This window comes from Artemia franciscana, chromosome 1 (genome assembly GCF_032884065.1).
Source record: "Artemia franciscana chromosome 1, ASM3288406v1, whole genome shotgun sequence".
In the NCBI taxonomy this organism is placed as follows: Eukaryota; Metazoa; Arthropoda; class Branchiopoda; order Anostraca; family Artemiidae; genus Artemia; species Artemia franciscana.
The window spans coordinates 34944367-34967842 of NC_088863.1; the positions used below are offsets into that span (position 1 = coordinate 34944367).

General features: G+C 34.9%; 2 protein-coding genes across 3 annotated transcripts in view; one reads left to right on the plus strand and one right to left on the minus strand.

Moving 5' to 3' along the window:
• LOC136029008 (bromodomain-containing protein 8-like) overlaps positions 1 to 2923 on the plus strand; it is a 72127-nt gene extending 69204 nt beyond the window's left edge. Inside the window, exon 11 of the mRNA XM_065707021.1 lies at positions 2692 to 2923. Coding sequence (XP_065563093.1) covers positions 2692 to 2877 — 186 coding nt within the window. The 3' untranslated portion in view covers positions 2878 to 2923. The remainder of the gene's footprint in view (positions 1 to 2691) is intronic.
• A 538-nt stretch (positions 2924 to 3461) lies between these two features.
• Positions 3462 to 23476, minus strand: part of LOC136029027 (upstream stimulatory factor 2-like) — a 33088-nt gene continuing 13073 nt past the window's right edge. The window contains exons 4-7 of one of the 2 annotated variants that reach the window (XM_065707065.1): positions 21688 to 21819; positions 14474 to 14602; positions 7576 to 7618; positions 3462 to 4097 (exon numbers count right to left, since the gene is read on the minus strand). In XM_065707065.1, the coding sequence (XP_065563137.1) occupies positions 4090 to 4097; positions 7576 to 7618; positions 14474 to 14602; positions 21688 to 21819 (312 nt within the window). In that variant the 3' untranslated portion in view covers positions 3462 to 4089. The remainder of the gene's footprint in view (positions 4098 to 7575; positions 7619 to 14473; positions 14603 to 21687; positions 21820 to 23476) is intronic. The other variant, XM_065707057.1, reaches the window with a different exon arrangement.

The window sequence follows — 23476 nt, forward strand, 5'->3', positions numbered from 1 at the left end:
TTAAATTATTCTTCGCTGTTTACTTTCCTCAGAAGAACTTGTTTATATATATATATATATATATATATATATATATATATATATATATATATATATATATATATATATATATATATATATATATATATATATATATATATATATATATATATATATATATATATATATATACATTGTAAGGCACTGCCGCTGTCCTTTCGAGATGAACAAAGAGACCCATTGTCAGGGCCTTTGCCTGATTACCTTATAAATATCCTTTTCCTTTTGTTTCTTTTGCTAAAATAAATTATTCCCACTCCGGGACTCCCAGTGTCACCTCCCCTCTTTTCTTTTTACTTCGTAATCTTTGGTTTTCCCTTTCAGCATATTATTTTTTCTCGCAGACAGACTAGTTAGTTTGAACAGTAGTTGCGCAGTTAAGATGGCTCATCCCAGGTAAAAATGTATTTTTGAACGCCAGATTTGGGTGAGATTCACCGAGGGTGAAATGAGAATGAGTTTATTCACTCGAGGATGATGCATATCTTTACGTGGCACCCTGTAAGGGCTGGTCCACATTTGTTGTATCTCGGGTGATTTTTGACCTTTATATCGAGACGACAGTGATTTTATCAGTCCTTTTGTACAATTTGAATGAAGAATTAAGCTAATTTAACCTGCCTGAGACTCAAACCTAATTAAAACTTAAATCAAACCAAACAAGCTGGCATAAGCTTTTTTTGAGGAAATTGTATAAAAAATGATGTCATTTTCACTTGCGGTTTGATATTATCTATCATCCATCCATCCGTCCTAAGGTAGAACTAAGGTAGATAGCCATAGAACTAAGGGTTGATCGAGATTTTTGGTTTGACTCATGATGGGCTATGTCACCTGGACTTGTATGCTAAAGGGGGGACTTATTTTGCTTGGACCCACAGCTGATCAAGTGACATAAGTCTACTAGGCATGCCCGCTTAGAGTCTCCGGCGGAATCCCGTATTTTAGGATTGACACATGACAGACAAGTCCCATGGACTCGCAAGCAAACGGGGAGACCTATAGTTTTACAGCTGTTTTAGTAAACGGCGGGAGTAGCTATGACTCTCAAATGGACAACTACTTTTGTGTTAGCTAGCAGGTTAGGTTTGGATTAAGTTTTGAATAGACTGCCTGAAAAATTTGAATTAAGTTCACTCTTCCTGCTTTTGACTTCTTTTTATTAGCCTACTGTTGAGATAGGTTATTTGATTACAGGAAGAGTCCTGTGCTATTGGAGATAATACAGGGGATTTCCCGGGGGAAAGAAGAGTTTTTTCAGACAATTTTCGAGCTTTATGACGGCGGACCGTACAGTGGTGCCTTAGGCCAATTAGTGTGGCACATTATGTACTGCGGAAAGAACACCTGTCGTATCCCTACTGTTTATCGGAAATCAGTAAGGGCTGAAGACGTAGAATCCATCGCGGGTTAGAGTTGACCGTGGCACTGTAGTTCTAGAGGACTTACATTAGTGAGTTCAGGACTGACCTTTGTAACCCATTAGGTTTACAAACATTGGGGGCTATTTGAGCATATTCTGAGTTGTTTTCGTTGACTCTCCATTGCATTTTCTTCTCAGGATTGTCTGCTGTCATTGAACTTGGATCCTTTGATTTCGTTTGAGTAGGGCTTCCTTGCAATTACTATTACATTGGTCTTCTGAAGATTATTATGGTTTTTCAATATTTTTTTTCAAGATAGTATGAACAGCTTCGGGGATGAACAATTAAATTTGCTCTTTTTAAAAGTGTTTTGTTGAAGTTTTGAATGTACTATTTAGTTGCAAGTAAATTTGTTAGGCGTGTAATAATACGTCAATTTCAGTGTCATCAATACCTACCAAAAGGGATTGATTAGAAATAGGAACTACAAGGTGAATAACACGTGTCGTGAGGTAGGAACACACAACGACCTACATATTATTTTTGTGGCCATATAAATTGTAAACATCTCTTTAAACAATCATAGTCACCACATTCACGAACTGGGAAAACTACTCTTAAGACTTTTTTCTGAGAACAGATTTTCTGACACTGGGCTAGTCTCAATGACACATTATACAGTTTCTCCTTTGTTAGCATTTTGACAATTTGAAAATACACGTCTATCGGATATGCTCTTCAATTGAGGATTACAGAGTAGCAGATTTGAGTCGTTTTCTATCGTTTCGTGCTATAAATCTATTTTTTCTACCTAAACAAGGTCTAAATGCTATTGGGTGAAAATGTTCGATTGTCAATCGGTTTATATTATTGAAAAGGTATATAAACAGCTGACAAGTTTTAGATCTTACCAGAGGAAAGTGCCAATTTCTACCAGTTTGTACTGCGGAACAAATTTTAGTCCGAACAGTGTCAGATGATATCGAGTGAGAATTCTGAGGTAGCTATTCAACTTGAAGATGTCTTAAAGCTGTATGGATTTATCCCGGTTTCATAGTGACACTGTCACGGGGTGCTACATTCATCCCCAAGGGTCAAAATTAGAATATGACGATAAAGCAAAACTAAGGATCCTGAAGGATACCTTTAGGGTTTAATTCAGACATGGTAAACATAATTATTCTCTCTAATTTATGTTTTAAGACCTTACATATTTTAATATATGTGTATATTTTTATGTCTTTGTTATATATTCATTACTGACAACAATATATTTTATCTTTTTTAGAATTACATACACACACAGTTGATTCTACAAGCAGATGGAGCCAAATCTCCTTCACCAGAAAAAGAGCAACCACTCATTCTTTCTCAACCAACATCAAGCAAAAAGGGGAAGAAAGTTACTTCGTCAACTCCTCTTAGTACTCCAGATTTCAAAAGAAGACGAACAAGAAATTCGGAGAATTTTTAACAAATACGTTTTGTTTTTTCTAAGACAAGTAGACAGGTTAATCCAAGTCTCAATTGTAGAAGTGGAGTTCATGACGAAATCTAAAACAAATCTTATATTATTTTTTTTTTACAATTTAATTAGCTAATCTTTCCTATGTACGGTTCGCTTATCGTTTTCTTCTGTTCTGGGCCCCTATGACCTTTGGCAAATCTGTTGCTTTTGACAAGTGTGCCTTGCGGCAAGTGTTTTCAATGTATCACACTCTTCCCTAGGGTTTTTTTTCCTCTGATAGCAGGACAAATAGACATTTTTTAGATTAGGAATAAAATTATGGGTCAGTCACTACACAAGTTGTCCTTGAGTAGTTATAAATATCTCAAGAGCATTCATCACCTTCATTCTTAATCTTAAAGGATGTCAGTTTTAACAGCTCGCAGGGATAAAAAAAAAATGTTGGTTTTTAATGTGTTTAAAAACACAAATGTTTTAATTTTTTCCAGATTCAAAATAATGCTTCTCTTTCGTTTGTTCTAAGCACGTCTATTAATGAACCCTATCTATTACAGCGATATCCTTACAAAACGACTAAAAAGAAAGATGAATACTTGTAAAATTTGTAATAAGGAAACACTCAACGAATAAGAAGTATGTAAGTAAACATTATATTCAATTTGATTTCAGAAATCAATTCAAAAGCTTAGTTGTTTACAGAACGCTAAAGAATAAATCCTAAATATTATCAAACGATAATTCAAAAACAAAAACATCTGCTACAACTTCTTAGGCAACATAATACTGCTATATTGACAAATCTGTGTAAAAAGAAGAGGCTAAAACTTAAGATTTTTTGTTTTCTTCAGGAAATAATAGAAATAAATTTTAACACTAGTTTATAATAGAAAAAAAGCCTTTCGTTACATTACAATTTAGGGGGAGGCTAAAATTATCCACTTCCACTAGTATGACCTTTATTCCAAACAAGTTTCTAACATGTCCCAAAATGACTGTATCCTACGATTTAAATCAGTACTATCATTGCAGTTATATTCAATGAATAAGTGTTTTTCTACTACTCCACAGTTAATTTATTATGATTGTCTCTCAACATATTCCGGTGCACAGAAGAAAAAAAAAAAAAAAAAAAAAAAACACTAGTTCCCAAGGAAAAACATTTAATGTCACGAATTCAACTGTACTTGCTGCTTCAATATAGCGTTTTCTTGCTTCAAGCTATCCAGCTGAAAAATAGAAAAGAAATATCGGAAAAGCGAATTTAAAAAACGCAATTGTATGTTGATTTGTGGAATCTGGTCCGCACCAAAGAAAATTTTGAAGCGTTCTTGCTCTAGAAATTAAGTTTTAGTTATACAGAAAACATCCACCTAAATCTGTTTTATTCAAATCAATTCTGGAGAAGGAGCTTTACAGGCTTACAATTTCCCCCCGTAAATTCATGCAGATTTAGCAGCCAGATTTAGTGAAATCTGGCAGATAAATATTTTATGAAATAAAATAATCAGCAATCAGTATATACATATGCCTTCCAGCTAGAAAAAAAGAAGCGCTGTTTGAGAAATTTGTTGGTAGATTTTGATTTGATTCCCAAAAATTAGAAGCATAAAACAAATATGGAAGAATAATTTAGAAAACAACTGTGAGTTGTTTGCGTGGTTTTCAGATCTTTGTTCTACCTCAAACATGTTCTGAACTTTTAAAAGTGGCTTTTGGCCTTATTCATATAGTCTACTGATTTTGAATAAAATTTTTAGCATACACTTCCTACGATTCTAGAAGTAATATGTCAATTCTTGACCAGCAGATTTTCATTCGACAAAATTTGTTTTTCAACTAATCAGGAAAAATTGTTGCTGACAAAATGAAGAAATAATCCAAAAGGACCATGTCCACTTTTTCGCGAAAGTTGTAAATTAAAAATGGGTTATTCTCAGGGCTACATCCATTTTTTTGTGAGGGGGGAGGCTACCGAGAAAAGACCTTATAAATATGAAAAGAAAAACATGTAGTAGCAAAAAAGTTTTCTGATAAGAAATTGCTGAACACATAGTCTTCTAGCATACCATGACTTCTTGGCAGGGTGACAAGCCTCTTTGTGAAATGGTGCAGAAAACGTTGTCTATGAAAAATAATATTTGCAAAAATAAAATAAATAAAATCTAGTCAAGCTCGGTTTAATTAAATAAAATACAGGCCGTTAATTCTCCACTGGGACTGAGAGCAAATTCTTTTTCTCTTTTTCAGATTGAAAACAATAATTTGTGTTTTGCACCAAATTAACAAATATTCAAGTGGAGTAAAGCGAAACCATAGGATGTAATTATAATACTATAATCTATTTTTCAGCAAGCAGCGAATTTATGCAATTTGTTACACAAAAGTTTATTTTGAAAATAGAACACTTGAGAAACTGAGCAGTACGAAAAAAAAATTACAAGAAAAAAAACTAGCTGAAAGTAATCCTGACACACAGGTAACCAAACTTTGGATCCATTTTATTCCCTTGTGTTCAAAAATCATAATTATTGAGAATAACATATTAGGTATGCAGAGTAAATTTTTTCACAAAAGTCTCAGCAACTTCTTTAATTTAAGATGTATTTAAATATCCAAGAAGTCAAAACCATCCATTTTTGTTATTTTTATCAAGGAAATACCATTATGTTGGTTTTATATTTATTGGGCCAAAAACATGTTCTTTCAAATATTGACTTGTCTAAGGAGAATAGGTAATACTCGCAATGGGGGACAACTTACGCAATTCCTAAAATCAATTCTTGTAATATGTTGTTTGGTTAATGCCCAACATAAAAAGTTCTAAGCACTTACACTTTATGAGTAAACTAGCAAAGGAGTAGAACAAAAGCTAGCGCAATGGTAAACAAAGCATTTGTCATTATAAAAAAAAATAAAATAAATGTCAATCATAAAGCTGCATAATTTTGACCTATAAAACATGAAATATTCAGAATCTACGGATGAAAAGTAAAAGGGTTGTTCCAAAATTAGGTATTGCTAAAGCAATCTATAAGCATTAAACCACTTTGGAAAATAAAGGAATCCCTTGTACATTCCAAATGTGTTATCTTATATGTCGGACGATTCAAAAATTCGATGTTTGCTTGTATGATCCATATCGTCAGGACTTCTACCAGAAGAAGTAGCAGGATCTCAAGAAATATTGATGAAAGGCAAGAGCTAATGTCCTTCTTGGTTGCTTTGGGGGTCCACGACCAATCAAGATTTTTTGGAACAGTATCCAACTAGATATTCACCAACATGGGTGGATGGGCCTCAGCCAGACTTCGTCGGAAAAGAGCGTTCACATTCTATTTAAGCGGTTTTAAGTTCAGCACAGATTTGACGTTACTAGCGAGGAAGAAAGGGGACTTGAAATTCTTAACATTAGAACAGCTATCTAAACGAGAGTCGGACTTTAATCAAATTTGTTATGATGCAAGAGTTTAGCTTATAATTGGGATTTTCTAGAGCCTAGCCTGATCCGAACTTTAATGGAAGGGAAGACAGTCTTCAAGGTCGTTTCGCGTCAGCCAAACTGCAAGACAGGCTGTTGGAATTCAGTAAAACCTACTCAACACTTACAGTTATGATTTCAGCTACCCGTTTTCAATCCGAACTCTAGGAGGGGAGGACAAACTCTCCAGCATATCTCTCTGCAATGTGGTAGGGATTGGTAACCAAGGCTTCACTGTGAATTTAGGCGACTCGATTCCAATCTGAGAATTTATAAAGCGTATTCTGTTACAAGTAAGTGCAATGTGAGCTTTCAGTCTTGTTTTATTATTTGGTTTACATTTGTCTTTGCGTATGTAAACTACCGTTTACATATCGTTAATACCAGAAGGGAATCCTATACGTAATAAAAACAGAGCAGAGATCCACAATAGTGTAGCCGTCTCGTCGGTGCTTACTCAGGGTGGTGAACGTGATCCCCACGTCTCACGGTCATTCGGAAATGTAACCATCTGGTCTTGCAATTTTGGACCAATGGGCTTGAGCAATGTGAAGCGTATGCAGATGTAAAGTGGGTATTAGAGACTATACCATGCATCACAAATTTGAACCACCAGTTCCAAGTAACTATAGCTTTTCGGTAAATAAACATACATTTACTTACTTTTCTCTTCAATTTCTTTATAGTTTTCAATTGTGTGCCGGGTTTTATAAAGAATGAAAGTATGGCTTTTTATAGGTATACTAATTTTAACTATAGCTTTAGCCATTTGTCTGTTAAAAAGGTCAAGAACAAACAGTTATGTTTACATGTAAGGAAAAAACGTATATTGCTTCTTACTTTTCACTTCAAGTTCTTTTTAGTTTTCAATGGGTATCAGGTTTCAGACATAAAGAAAGCATTGCTTTTCATAGATATGCTAATTTTGACTATAGGTTTAGCAACGTGTGCATTATTAAGCTCTGGATCAACAGGAATATGAGTATGTAAGGTAGATAAACTTTTTTTTTCCTTTTCTCTTCAATTATTTTTTTTTGGATTTTGCACAGGTTTCAGAGAGAATGGAAGAGTCACATTTCACTGGTATACTAACTCTGATAATATGTTTAAGCACCTCGGCCAGTTACCTACTATTACTTACTAGCATAAAAAGAGAACTTATATGTTCAAAGAAATATCCCAATAAGCTGAATAACAGATAATAGGTCTAAAAAGCAATTGCTTACCCTTGGCTACTGAATGCGGGCCTAGAGCTACGAGGCAGTTAAGCTGAAAGTGAATGTTAAATCATGAAAATCAAATTTTCGGAATGTAAGGAAGTAAGATTTTTTTTTTTTTTATGTTAGTCAAAGCCATTGTAATTACATCCCAGTACCCCTAATGGACCCAGATACAGAGATTTAACTTTATCTGTATATCACGAAAAAAAAAAAATTAAGATGCAACCCTAGTTAATGTGTAAAATATTGCTTTTTATCCTGTTTCTATTTTAAAACTGGCAAGAAGTTTTAAGCTTAATTTGGTATTTTTCATCAACATATAACTCATAAAGAAAAATATTGAAAATCATGGAAAACTAACAAACTTAGCGAATTTCTGTGAATAAACTGGAGTGCTGGGATGCAATTAATGTAGACACAATTATAAAAATCCATAAAAAAGAACGGTTCCTGCACGTAATTAAGCAAAAACTCGGTTGCGGTAGGCCCAGAGATTACTTCACAAAAATGGACATACTACACTTGCCTCTGATTATATATACTTATTCCTCTGATTATATATACAACAGTATATATAATCAGAGGAATAATTTAATTCATGAGAAACAATTTGAAAAAATAGCACAAACCCACAAAATAAGCAATTTGTGGTGTATAGGATTTTACTACATATGATCTTACTTAGGGGGGGATTACAATTGCAGTGGCTATTACATTTGAAGAGCACTTGAAAAGAGAATGAAATGGGGGATTAATTGGTAAATTATATGTTTTTTATGGATTTGATTCCTGTTGTATAAGTAACCGTTTCATGCCCACCCTACCATATACCCTACTATGTAATGACCTGCAAATATTTTGAATGAAATATAAATAGAAGATTTTACCAGAATACAAAATGCATAATAAATCGGAAATTTAGAGGGTTTCAGGCGTTTATAAGCAAGTAAGTTTTATTGTGGTAAAAGCCCTAGGGCAATGGCAATACAAAACAAAAAGAAAATTCAGTTTTAATAATGTACATTACATAAACAGAGAAAAACACGAATCACAAAAATCTACTTCTGTGCTCCATTGCTAACCTAAGAAATCGACCTAAATTTTTAACACTTGCAAAACGTTCATCCCTCATTATATTCACCAGCCATATTTCATCAAACCTATACTTTCCATGCGCTTCGTTTCTCAACTCACTCAATTCTAAACACTCATACATCACATGACCCACACTCTCGTTCATACTTCCAACCATCAGGCAAAAGTAAGGACCATCTTGCCTTCTCCTCCTCCCTAAATGCTTCTTACCCCAAGTGGTATTTCCCACTTAATTCAATTATATTCCTCAATTCCTCTTTTTTTAAATTCACCTTAAACTAAGCCCCTTCAACCCATGTCTCCTTCACTGACGCGTAGAGGCGATATATGACACTTTGCTAGTCACCATATACATGGATGATTATTTGGTCACTTTGTGATATTTTGCAGCAGACGTATCCTAATTGGTGATATCTTTTAGGCAGAAACTAGCAAGAAGTCTAGTTCTGCGTGTATTTGCTCTATTTACCAGAAACAATTCTGATGACTGCATTGAATATTCTTTTGGTGGTACGAAATAGTCTTCGCAACTTTAATTTTAATAACAAAAGGGCCCCTTTTGTCATCATGGCTCGATCCATAATGCCGAAAGTGGTATATGACAAAATTTTAAATGTCAAATTGCATACTACCTGTTTTTTTTTATCTGGCTTCTGTTTTATAAGCAAAATTAACCAGGGCAGGCAAGTCTATCTTACCGAATACCATAATTACACATGAGCATTTTTTGCAGGTTATCTGCGTACTCTTTAGACTATCTTCAAACTTCAGCACATATTCTAGGACCATATTTGCTTCATTAGGAGGGAAGGAGGGGGGTGAATGAGCCTAATGTGACCGAAACCTATATGTAGAAATTTACTCTATTTGACATTGCGAACCAAGTGCCGATGAGGAATAAGCTAAAAAAATGTTAGCCGCAAATCCATAAAATTACCTAACTCTCATTTCTAGCCTAGGGCGAAAATGATAGGACTGACACATTTTGCAAGCCAGCTCGAATAATAGCTCCTGTCACTCTCTGAAGCCTTTATACATCTAGATCAGGTACATTATTCTGAAATATTAAATGAAAAACTTTTCAGATGGTGGTTGGTCACCCTATGTAGGTTCCTTTGGAAAGTGATTATTTACACCACTATGTAATAATCTGTAAATATTTTGAATGAAATTACCTCTACAAACATAAATAACGCCTCTGCAGCAATTCAGCATATTTAATGTAGCAATTCCTTCTAGATGTTCCATCTTCTGCTTACATATGCTGACTTAATATAATTTAATATATATATATATATACACAATCTTATATGTTATAATAATATATATTATACGATATTATAAAATTAATGTATTATCGGCTTGGTAAAAAACTATTGTCTAAACCTATTGTCAAAGTTACAATGCCTTAAAAATACGATGCTTTGATTCTATTTGATACCTGTGCAAAATGTAGAGATTTTGATGAAAAAAGTCAGAAAAGGTATGTTTAATTATCTTACATGTTCATATGCCTGTTTATTCAAAGCATATTAACAGACAAATGTCTAAATATATAGTCAAAAGTAGTATATCTATGAAAAGCTATGCTTTCATTCTATCTTAAACCGGGTACCCATCGAAAACTATAAAAAACTTGAAGAAAAAAGAAAGAGAAGTTTGTTTTTTACCTGATATTTAAGTACACCTATCCATCTTGGACTTCATAACAGACAAATGGCTAAATCTACAGTCAAAATTAGTATATATATATGAAAAGCTTTCATTACGGTGCTAGGCCCTCCCCCCCTGTATTCCCCTTGAATAATTTTAGGTGTTCATTTGAAAGGCAATTGAAAATTCTACTCACCTGTTTAAGTCAAACGCAATGCTCTAGTGTTGCCTTTAGTGAAAAGCCATAAGGCTTCAATGTATTATTATTTGTTTTTTCCCTGAGGTTTTTCATATAGAAGAGATGGTGGTATAAATTTTTGGAGGGGGCTCAATCAATTACAAATTCGAAATTCTAGTGCCCCTTTTAAGCTTCAAAAGTGATTGGAGGGCAACCAGCCCTCCTCCCAACGCCATTTTCCCCAATAGCACCTGATCAAAAATTTTGAGATACCCAATTGGTTGAAAATAGTCCAAAGGTCTTGATCACCCCCTCCGTCCCGCAGCCACCCAGTGCAAGGTCTATGAGTTATGCAAGTTGTTCACTGTTAACAAAAGGTTTTTTTATTAAGAAGAGAGGGCATATCTAATCCTGGATCTCTAAAGAAGCTTAGAGTATTAAGGCGAAAATTTTAGGATGTTTTTAGAGGGATACCAAACACAATTAAAACACATTTTGTCCTTGCTGGTAATGAAAAAACAATACCAGCAACATTAAGCAACGGCTAATTGCATTAGGTTGAAATTTTCAATACATGTTGAGGGGGAGTTGAAGAGAGATCGGAGGGCAAAAAGACACCCCCTCCTTGTCTTTTTATGTCCCCTCTTCGTAAAGTGGTCAGAATTTAGAATTTTTTTTTTCAAATTTATTAAAAGATATAATAGCTATGCCTTCAGGGATACCATGCGGCCCACAGCCCCGGGGGCAAGAACTGTAAATTAAGCAATGTATAGCCTACATTGTTTACATCCAGAATTTATCATTAGGAAAAGGGGAACGTTTTGATTCTGGGTGCCCCCAGAAAGGCCAAGGGCATCAAGGTGAAACTTTGGAGAATTTTAAAGGGTATTTTAAACTAAATCAGAAAGCACTATGTGCATTCAGTTTATTAAAAAGGTGGATCTGCGATTCTTCAGTTATATTCAGAACCTACTTTAACAACAGGCTAAAAACCTGGATTGGAACCTGATTTTATCGATTAAGTTCAGCTTGTTGTCTGTCAGAACCACCCACACGCGCAGTGGCCTAGTGGGCTAAAATTTCTGTACCAGTAGCCATCTGAATATAATGTTTTTATAGTACAAGGAGAAACATTTAATTGCTACAAGGTATTGAACCCATTTAATATGCATTTGGCGTTTAACTTACTATAAGGAGGCTAAAGGTTTAATTCTAATTGAATATATAAAATCTAAAAAGTAAAATTATTTTTATAATGAATAAAACTGAATAAGTAAAATTTGCTGATTTTGAATAGCCAAAAATAGTCAGTAGTTTATTTTTATTAATTCGGAGCCTGAACCAGTGCAATTTCAAACCTAGATTTTTATGGTAAGCATTTGTCATTGAAGCTTGTTTTTAGATTATTTAATGTTTGGAAAAAATTGTGCAAAATACTCTTTAATTACAAGTTTTGTTATTGAATTTTGGCAAAATGAAAGGTTAATTAATTTCAGCAAAAAAAAAAAGAAAAAAAATCAGAGATATCGAAATCATTATAACAAATACAGAAAATGAAAACATCCATATATCGTTTAATCAAATTATCGCCCAGCACTTCTAATTTAAAGCGAAACATCTCATCGCAAAACTTATTTAATAACGGACTTGAAGTAAAACAGTAGTTCATTTGGGATGCGTGAGCTAATTGCCTACAGGCAGTTAGATTGCCTCTGTACCGTCACTGTCAACGTAGCGTTAATCAGCCATGCAAGGGGAAAATATGACGTAAATTATGCAAATAAGATACAAAATTTTCCTGGGGTTCTGACCATAACTGTCTTAAAAACGGCCGAGGCTATTAAGTTAAAAGTTTCAGGAAATGATGAGGGGGATTCGAAGTGTTTGGAGGCCTGCCAGTCCCCCTCCCATGCCCTCTTTAGCTGCGTTCTCTCCAAAAAAATAAGATCAAAATTTTGAAATAGCCATTTTTTTCAAAGTAGTCTAAAGGTCAAATAACCGTGCCTTTGGGGACAGCATAACATTCCACAGCTTTGGAGAAAAATGCAGAATACACTCCAAAACCTACCATGTGCATACTAGTTATCAAAAGGGCGAATCAGCAATATCTAAGTAACAGCTAAGGGTATTAAGTTGAAACTTACGAGTTATGTGTGGGGATGTTGGAAAGAGATTGGAGGAAAACAAGGCCCCCTTTCCATTTCCCCTTTCAAGATGCCTCTCCCCTCAACACGGAAAAAAATTTAAAAGCCATATTGTTAAAAACAGGCAAAAGGTCTAGTAACCATGCTTTCGGGGATACCCCCCCCCCCCCAAAGCCCCTAGGCGAGAACTGTAAATTATACAATTTATCCTTTTTTATTTCAGGTATTGCCGTGAGGAAAAGAGGGAACGTTTGATTTAGAGTGTGTTCAAAAGGGTATGTGTGATAAGGTAGAACTTCGAGGAATGTTGAAGGGTATTTTTAACTAAACCAAAAGATACTGTTGATCCAGTTTTTCAAAAAGGCGTATCTGCAATATCTAGAGAAAGGGTGAGATTATTAAGTTTGAACTTTCAAGGCATGTTGAATGGGATGTCAAAAAATGGTCGGAGGGCAACCTGTCCTTCTCCTATGCCTTTCTTAGCTGCAATTCTAGTCTACGCTGTTACTATGAAAATAAAAGAGTATTATTAAACCCTAGAATGAGCAGAATTTATTCTGTTTATGAGGTCAGCTGCCCCTTCAAGTTCTGTTCCTTTTTTTTTCATTCGGAAGTGATTGGAGACAAAGCAACCCTTATCTGACAACGTTTTTGATATCTGGTCCTTTTTTACATCTAAAAACAGATCACACATCCATCATTATTCTTTGGTAAAAAATACACAATTCTATACATTTGTACACAAGAGTTGTAAACCTGTAAACGGTGTCTCTCACCGTTTTGTTGTTAGGGGAGGCAGATGCCTCAGAGGGTACATTTTAATACTAAAACATCCTAACTCTCATTAAACCTTCAGGTAAATATAGAATTAGTTTTAAAACAGGTGACCAGGGGTGGGGATTGGAGGTAGAAATTGATATTTAATCCCTCATGATTTCTGGGATATTTCTTGTCTACGATGTTATTATTAACATAAAGAGTAACAATAAACCCCGAAATGAGTAGAATTTATTCTTTATAGGAGGGGGGCTGCCCCTTCCTCATACCAAACCCCTCCCCCTCATGGTTCTAGAAACTTTAGAGGATGCTCATTCGATTCGAAATCGAGAGTTCTAGTCTTTTTTCAAAAGCTGAAAGTGACTGGAGACCATCCAGCCCCTGTCTCACAACTGTTTTTGATATCTAGTCCTTTTATTCCCCATTAGGAATATCTGGTCGACATTTTGAGGCACCTACTTTGTACGTATTGTGGCTGTTCAATTTTGAATGTGGGGGAATTTTCCTAGGGAGGGAGGAGGTATCCGGGAAGATTTTTCCGCGGGGCAAATTTTCCGAGGAGAAAACGCGGGCTCCCTTTCATTCTATACAAAAGCTGATTTCTTGTTGAAAAATATCAAGCACTTGAAGAGAGAAAATTAACTTATTTGCAAAAAAAAAAAAAAACATAACTCCTTGGGACTGCTGGTTTGAATTTAGAATGGGTGGTACAACTTCCAATATCTAATGTACATTCACACACGCTTCACACAGCGCAAGAGCATTGGCCCTAAATAGCAAGACTGGGAGGTTACGTAAACAAAATTGGACAAACTTATTTTCACTTTCTCTTAGACTTAATCATCTTACAAGAGTTGTCACCATATCAATTTCTAAGTCGTCCTCCAGTGCCCCCAAATGGTCGTGCGATTGCTTTCTATAGACACCTAGAGAAAGACATTCTTTCAATCAGCCTGTGTCTCGTAAAATCGCGATCTCTCTCCCCCTTTCTGTCTCTGCCCTTTACACTATGTCTCTCTTTCTCCGTAATAAAAAAGAAAATAAAAAAATCATTAACCTCTTGTTTCATAATTTCGAGTTCAGCATTGAGACTGTCATGATCTTTTAAAGCGTCAAGAAGTTGGGCGTTGTCTTGTCTAAGCTCGACGATATGATCACATGCTCTTGATAAAATGAAACCTTTGCTCTAAAAAACAAACAAAAATGGGTGTTAACGAAAAGGACCAGTGAAAAATTACAAAAAGAGAGAAAAAGGGCCCGATATAGAATTAGTGAAAATAAGAACTAGTAAACTAATGAAAATGTGACAGCTTTGTAGAAGACTGAGAAAGGTAATGGAAACAAAGCTTAGAAACAATAATTGTCGAGATTGGCGGACTCTAACCTTGCAGTTAGGACTAAGTCCGGAGTAAAACTACGGGTGGTGCGGATTTAACTCTGCAAAATGCATCACAGATAACTATTGAATTCTTTTTTTCAAAACAATAGTATTTGAATGTACTTTGATATTTAAATCCTAAATTCTTATTAAATACATAAAATACATACTTTTGAAAAAAAAGAAAGAGTAGCTTTGAAATGCTAAGAACAGAATTTGTTATGAAATAGCCACCCACTTGTATATATAAATACCTCACTATTTACACCAAGGTTTTGGTTCGAGTAACTTCGATGCAAGAGTTAGGGCAAATAACAAAAGTTAAAGGAAGACGTATTGATTAGAAAATTACGGTTGTATTCTTTGTATAGGCTATTCAAAAAAGATAGAGTTGTCTTTCTTTGTATTGGCTAGTTTGCATTTTATTGGTATCTCCTTAAGGAACGATTTTAAACAGCTGGAAGTGACCCTTGCACGACATCAGTTAGCTTATTGCAAAACAAAATTCCGATTTCTAGATTTTGAGTCAGGATTTTTGTATTTGCAAATTCAATAAAGAGAATTAAAGCAAATGGAAAACCACTTAAAAGATGAATTGCATGGACAATACATAAAATAACCAGAACAATCATAACAATATAGGTTTTTCTACGTGGGGATAAGGGCCCAAAGGTACTCTCTTCCTACGTACATGCCTGGGTAAGCGAAGCAAAAAATAAGAAAAAAAAATTCAGAGATAAGGAGTGTTTCTTGATTATTGATTGCAGGGCAGTAGTATTTCCAAGAGTGTATTCCAAAAGAAGTTTGATTTTCTTCTTCCTTCTTTTTTTTAAAAGGGAGGGGCTTCAAACAACTGCAGATACAAATACTTTTTCGTGGGTATAATAACCTTAAAAAATCTTTTTATACAGACTGTAAGTTCCCCTACCCACAAAAAATGAGCGGGAACCCTTTTTGAGTGAAATCCTGGTTACTTTACTGTCTGCAATAAGGACTTAACAACTACTACCAGTTTCAAGCCATTTTTACCGTCTTGGCACATATTTTAACAAAACAGTACAAATTCTCTAGGAAACAAAATCCAAGCACACTAATGTCTGTGTCTAGCCATCTGAGGATATACACTAACTGAATATGTAATTTATTGCTTGAGATTAGTAGTTAGATATGAAAATAAAAAAAATCCTTTAAATCTGACAATTTATTTTAATGACAGAGGTCGGGTCCGAACATGTTTAAGGTGACAAATTATGCCCAACATTCGAATCAAAATTACACAGAATGCTACCACATATGCTGTGGAAGCGGAAGCATTGCCGAGCTATGTTAGCAGTATTCAGCTGAATGCGACTCAGTGACATATAAAAAAGAAATAAAGATATTGGCAAACATCCAAATAATTAAATAAACTGAAATTAAATATTATCGATCAGTTTTAATTGTTTTTTTTTTTCAATTTGTTTTTATGAAAAGAGTGCGTTGATACACAGTCTATTTTGACTCCTATTGTTCCTGTTGCTGAACCAGTAATAGAAGGTACTTGTCTCATCTGATTCCTCAAAGAAGTAAGCCCGTCAGTGGGATTGCTATTTAAAGGCCTCTTTATCGCAGGTCCGTTCGGTGTATATTGAAATTAATCATTTTCACGAGGCTCTGCTTGTTAAATCTGAAATTCTTAGGGGAAAGGGAAGGAGTACTAGCCAAATTTTATATCAGATTTTCAAAAATATTTGCTTCTTTACTAAGTAGACTTTAAACTTCCAGTTTCCTCTGTGGTCAGGTCTTCCTTGAACTGAATGCTGGACAACTTATTTGAAAGTGCGGTTCTGTACTTGGTTCTTATTTCGATATTTTTCAGAAGCTAGCCACGATATTTTGGGTAGTTTTTCGATGGCTCTTGGGACTTTCGGAGCCACAAACGGAGTTTCACGTACAGTTTATAACATACTTTCTTTGTATGGCATAGACACTTCCTTATAACATTAACTTCCTTATAATAAGTACCTTATTTGTGCCTATTAACGCAAAAGCAAGTGTCTACGCGGTCCATTTTCTCAACGTTTAGTTTTAAGTCCAAAATATCCCAGGAGAGAGCCTGCTAAACTTTCCCAGTTTGGGGGGGGGGGGGAGAAGGTAATATTCAAACAGAGGTGTTTTTTTACCTGTAAATCTACAACATTTTGCTAATTTCCCACGGTCTTCCATAGAGGCTGAAAGTCCCTGGCTCTCCCCTATTCACTCTTCGTAGGTGACATTGCTGACCAATGAGCAAACATCAAGAACAGCTGAAATGCCTTATTTAACTCGACATTGTAATTGATTAGTTTATTTGAACATCTAAGCTTACTAACTAGCCAACAATTTCTTATATATTGCTTAAACTAAAAACAGAAGAAAAAAAGTGACTGTTAAAGGTGTCAGACCGTCTCTTGCGAGGCCTACCTCAAAGTTGTGTGCCATGTGCTTGTCATTCAAAAGTGATCTTTGGTAGTTTATTTTAGGAAACTCTTTGGACCTGACAAGGCCAATGGAGTTGCTGATTTCTGGTTCGATCCATGATTGTGTATGAGCAGTGGAGGAGTTTGGGGAGGTCACCATTGGATATTCAGTAAGCGAAGGGGATCCGAAGGCGAAGGTAATAACACTTCAATGTCAAGATACCATCGTAGTCGTCACCCTCTTTAGGGGTTCAGGCAAACCTTTAATGACTAAGGTGAAAAAAACAAAAAAAATTAAAAGAAGCAAATGCAAGCAGTTTCTATTTCTCTGTGACAAGTTTTCTTGCTAAGCTGACTTTGGAGCAAGCAAATAAAGATTGATAGGCACATATCATCGTCACGACGGAGTTTTGAAACCTCCAGCATCTGTGACGACTATTTTTTCCAACTGTGTGGTTACTCTTCATTGTATCTCTGTTCTCCCCTGTTACTCTAGGATTTACAAAGGTTCATTTAACACATTAAAGCAGGTATAATGATACCTAAAAATTTAAACACCGAGAAACATGTTAAACAGGCTGGAACACATTTCAACCAATCATGATGTCAAGATGGACATTGACGATGATTCAGTAAACGAAGGAAATCCTCGCAATGTGACAAAAGTATTTCGGTTCAAATACAGAGATTCAACACTTATCATCAACATTAATCAAGTCTCACTAGCATACACAGCAATAAGGATTATGAGAGAGTTAAATATTTGGACTTTCGATAACTTTGACAGTGATTTGCTTATTACTATGATTAGGTTTTTCAGTACAGATATCAACGATTTCATGGGGGGGGGGGGGATCCGTGGTTTATCAGATTGAGACCATACTCCAGAGAATTAATTGGTCGTTTCTCTGATGACTGAGATACTTCCATTAACCAGACAATCGATGAAAACCGTTTAAATATTTTATTTCAAAAGATTTACTTATAAAACCGTCTGTTCACACTAATTTGTCTACTATATGGGACACTCTTCTCAACATAATAATTAACAGCCCCTTTTGCAGCTGAGCAGGAGTCAATGCATCCCTTACTCACTGCTTTTACTGTCATCTTGCTTGACATTGGCCTAGGGTCTTTCAAAATCATGACAAGACTTATTATGCTCGGAAGCAGACTTATTGTGTAGGAACTGGAAACCAGGAAACGACTAAAGAGTTACTGAAGTACTTAACCTGAATATTGAGAATACGATGACAGAACAAACCTGCCTTTGGCGACCAATCTTTCAAAAAAGAAGGATACATTCTGTAAATACTGCTTCTTATTCAACTAATTTGAGACAGGTAAAGACTCACATCATATTAAAGGTACACTGACTTTCGAGATGCTCTCACTAAATTTAGATATTCCAACAAGTATCATGTAATTCAGATCGAGAATGACGAAAGTATTACATCGAATAAGAGCACTTACGAATTAATCAGCATATTTAATTCGCAAGAGCTCAAGGAAAGGATCAAGAACCAGATTATCCAGGTTATCATATCTTGCAGCTCTAAAGAGTCACAATAAAAAAACTGAATACTTTATAGTAAGTATTGGATACAAAAAGATACTCAGGGAGATTGTTGCACATAATGTTGAATGGCGGTTGTTGAAAGGTTTTTTGGAAACCTTTCTGGCTCCTGTTAGCGTCGTTAGACGAAAAAGCAAATTCTTAGTATTAGCCGTTACACAGCTTGGCTGCACTTTCTATTCGACGCTTGTTCAGAAAGTCGGGGCTGTCAGGATTTTAACTTCTTATTTTTCACAAAAATTTCTTTCTATTTACGGAAAAGTCTATTTATATTTGTCAGGAAAAACCCTTCAATATAAAGATGCCACCGCAGGTTTTCGACCGCTTTAGGTGTTTAGGCAGACCTTTAATGACTAGGGTAAAAATAAAAAATGTTCTTGATAAGCTGACTTTGCGGCAAGCAAATAACGATTAATATGCAGATCTCATCTTCATGACAGAGTTTTGAAACACCCGTTCTATGTGACAACCATTTTTCCAACTGTGTGGTTACTCTTGATTGTACCTCTCTACTCCCCTGTTACTGCAGTATCTACAAAACTTTATTTTGTAGAAAAATAAATACATTTAACATACCTAAGCAAATATGATCTTACCTACAAATCTAAACAGGAGAAAACAGGTTAAACAGGCTCGAACACGTTTCTAATAATCGCTATGTCAAGATGAACATTGACGATGGCTGTAGTGATTTCTCAAAGAAATACAGATGCATTAAACCCTGAGGAGCAAGACAATGCTTCAAGGTATGTCATTTTGTATGTGGTTCAAGGTTTAACAAGACTTTCTTTTAGAACCCATATTTTTCGTTAATGGAACTTTCTTTTTATTTTCAGTTCGTATCCTTCTCTTAAGTTAAAACCCTAATCATGTCTCTTGTTAAAAAGTATACATTAAACATTTAAAAACTTACTAACTAAGGCTTAACTATATCTTACGATTTAAATAAAGTCGAATTTAATTGGATTATAAATAGGAATATATAACCGTGATAATACCTTTAGTTGAAAGTGGTAAAAGATAACAGTCAGTAGTATTGGGCATAGTAGTTTATAACAGATCAAGCAATCGTGTTGGTTTTTTAAGCTATTTTCAGCGGTCGTAGGAGGTTTTTTTATATTGAGGAATAGCGAGGGTTAGGAACGCAATATAGGGGGCACAGGGGGCAAATCGCTGTGCGTATAGCGGGATAACGTGCGAATCGTAACATTTTTTCTCTTCAATAGATAGGAACCCTTAACTTTTCTTTCTAATGAACCCTTGTCATTAACCATATGTGGGAGACTCTTTTTAAGTTTTAGACGTGTATCATATTGCCGACATCTTGGCAAATTGTCTAGTTTAAACAAGTGTGATTTAATGCACATGTAAACTCTCCCCTCTCTTTGCTCAGAAAAAAAAAAGTCTAAGATGAACAAAATATAATGAACAAAACCCAAGTGGAATAAATAAGAAGTCAATTAGACTAAGAAACTTGTTGCTGACCGCAAAAGGCCATTGGCGTTGCCGTTGAGTTACAACGCTAAGTATTTCCAAAATTCTTACTTAGAAGGTCCAATAGAAACGTGAATTTAAAACTACCCATTAAGATTAACATAATACAAATCTTAGAAGAAAAAAATCTTTGGAGAAATAGTAATTAGCTAATGAAAACATTTTCCGAGCATTAAATCACACATGTTTAAACATGTGCGATTTTTTCCTACCTGTGATTGATGACAAAGATCTCATTAGAAACAAAAGCTAGGGATTCCTAGTCATTGAGGAGAAAAAAATGCTACGATACACGCTTTACACCGCTATACATTGCGGCGATTCGCCCCCTGTGCAACCGATATGACGTTCCTAACTATCCCTCAATATAAGAAACCCCCTCTTACGAACACTAAAAATATCTAAAAAAAACACAACAAAATTGCTGTATAGCTCGATCTGTAATAAGCTACTATGCTTAATACGACTATAGGCAAAAAATCGGTTAAAATTACCAATTGTCTACATCTGTTATATTCTACCAGTTTTTGCACAAATTGATAGTCAAAATTTTGCATTGGCAGTAGTCCACCTCATATTCTGCTCGGCTTAGCTTCTGTGTGTTTAAAGTTTTCTTCTTACTTTCATCCAAAAACTTTTCTTATATATTTAACTAGGGCCCGTTTCTGATTTTCTTATAGAGAGTAGATCATTTTCACCTACTTTATATTTTTTCATGCCGTTGATTTCGTAAAAAAAAAAAAAAAACACTTATTTTTGTACTTTTTCAAACCTCTGCAAACTAACAAAAAACATGACAAATTCCAATGCATGCGGCTCTCCATGACTATGTTTCACAAAAAAAAACGAAAAATTTCGGACTCTTTTTTTAGAGATGTTGGCTGATATCTCTATACTACGGCTCTCAGATATGCTAAGCTGAATGGAATGATTCTTATCAAGATTTCAAGCCTTTTGGGGATTGTCATGTGTCTTCGCCTTTTCTTTTATATATTACACAAATTTTGAATGCATCTTTTGACACGCAAACCTGACCTTAATTATTATTGCATATTTGATATGAGCAATAAAGGCATACATTATTATTGGCTATATTGTTTTACAGACTCCAGTTTCTTAGACTTACACTTATTTGGACAAGGGCCGTGCTTTAATTGCCTTTCATTAATACAAAAAGTTTGACAGACGCTAAGAACCTTTTCTCGAATCTTGTCGCCCTAAAAAAAAATCCAGCTGTAAGACTTTTTTCTCTCTTTTTAAAAAGATTATTCTTTCAAGCGGATTCTCTTTCATTAAATGAAATTTAATGAACTTAAGTTTCTTTCATTTCCAAATTTTGGAAAATAATTAAAGGATGTACAAATAAATGAGAATAGAATTCTAACCTGAGTACTTCCTTTTCCTTCACTCCCTTCAATTCCAGGCACTAATTTTCCAAGCGTTGTAATCCATTCATTAATTTTGTCCCTTCGTTTTCTTTCTATCTCGTTATGATTTTGTTTTCTTCGGTTTTCCCTCTATGATAAAAAAAAACACAATAAACATTCTTTTATTTCTATAACTGAAGAAATGGGAAGTGTAATTTAGTGAATATCTAGACTGAATTCAATCCTTTACTCTGCAATTTACGTCCTCTTAATCTTACTCAATTCCCTTTATTTTCAAAAGTTATGCAGTAATTATTTATTTATTTTTCTTTTTTAATTCTAAATACTCAAAGACTGTTTAAAAAAGAAAGAATTTTTTAAACCTTCTGATATTCCACTGAGGAGACATAAACTCTATTCTAAAATTACAACTAGGTTTCGTAAGTACATTCAAATTACTTTGTGTCTGTTCAACCTGAGAAACAGCGAGATTTAGACTGTAGATATCTTAAATGGAAAAACAAGTCCCTGATAACGCGTTTTTTGTACCTTCAATTTGATTACAGGACTGACGCGTGCATGACACGCGTCATTCACCGATATTTGTTTAGGGAAAAAAGGAAAAAAGCTCTATTCTACCCAGAGACCACCGGGTTCTAGAACTCTGACAAGAATGACAAGTGTTTGGTTAAATGCCTCGAACCGCTCAACACCCGTTCAGCAAATGCAATGACAAAACTTTTTCTTAAACAAAATTACGGGTATCAGAGCCATCTCGTGAAAATCTCTTAGATGAATTGGGCGTTTAAGTTTTCCTTAAAGACTGGGCGTGCTTCTTAAATTAAACAAAATTTCTAACCGAAGCATATAAGCATCTGATTATAGGAAATAAATCGGTCAGTATTCCAGCAGGCAGAGATTGAGTATGGTAAGAACCACCAGGCCAATACCAAATATAGAAGGGGAGGAAGAGTGAGGAGGTAATTCGACTGCTTGACAAAGGGATAAACTTTACATATCTTGATTTTTGTAATTCCACGAAGTGAAATGTTTGTTTTTTTACGAAAAATACAAATTTAAAACAGTGCAATACCATTTTGCAGTACATGGCGATTAATAGTGTTTTCAAAAATACCTGTATTAATTATCCGACAAGCCCAATTACTTTTCCTTAGCGTCTCGAGGGACGTGTAACACGTCAGAGGTTAGGTGAATTGCTACTTGAAACGGTCTCGATTAGTTGCCAAATAAGTTACACCCGCTCACTCCAGAAAATGAAGGATAAGTGAAAAATAAGGGATGTCATGTTTAAACAAACGCTTCCATATTTTCAAAAATGAATAGGAAATTTAAGACAACGACTAAAAAAAGACAGTAATAGCGAAAAGAAGCATACCTTCAGGGATCGACAAAAAAGCTATGTTTGAACTGGAATGCACGGGATTATTAAATTAGTTGCTCATAGCCACCTCGGCTAACATGTAGCTGGATAAGTATTTGTTTTATCTTATACAATCTGTAATAACTCTTTTTAAAGGTTCAGGGTCGTACAACAAATCCTAGTCCGGTAATAATTATTATAGGACCAAAGGCATTATTTTACAGTCTTTTATAGATACTGAAGACAATACAAATATTTGATGCACTTCATTGACACGCATTACATAAAATCGAGCAGGGTACCAAAATCATTTGGAAGAAGGGGATGAGGTTTGGAAATGGTTGTTTTGTCTTTCTCCCATATAATTGTCAATTGGTCAACAGCCTTTTACCAGCTATTGGTTCTATTGCCTTTCGAAGATTAAAC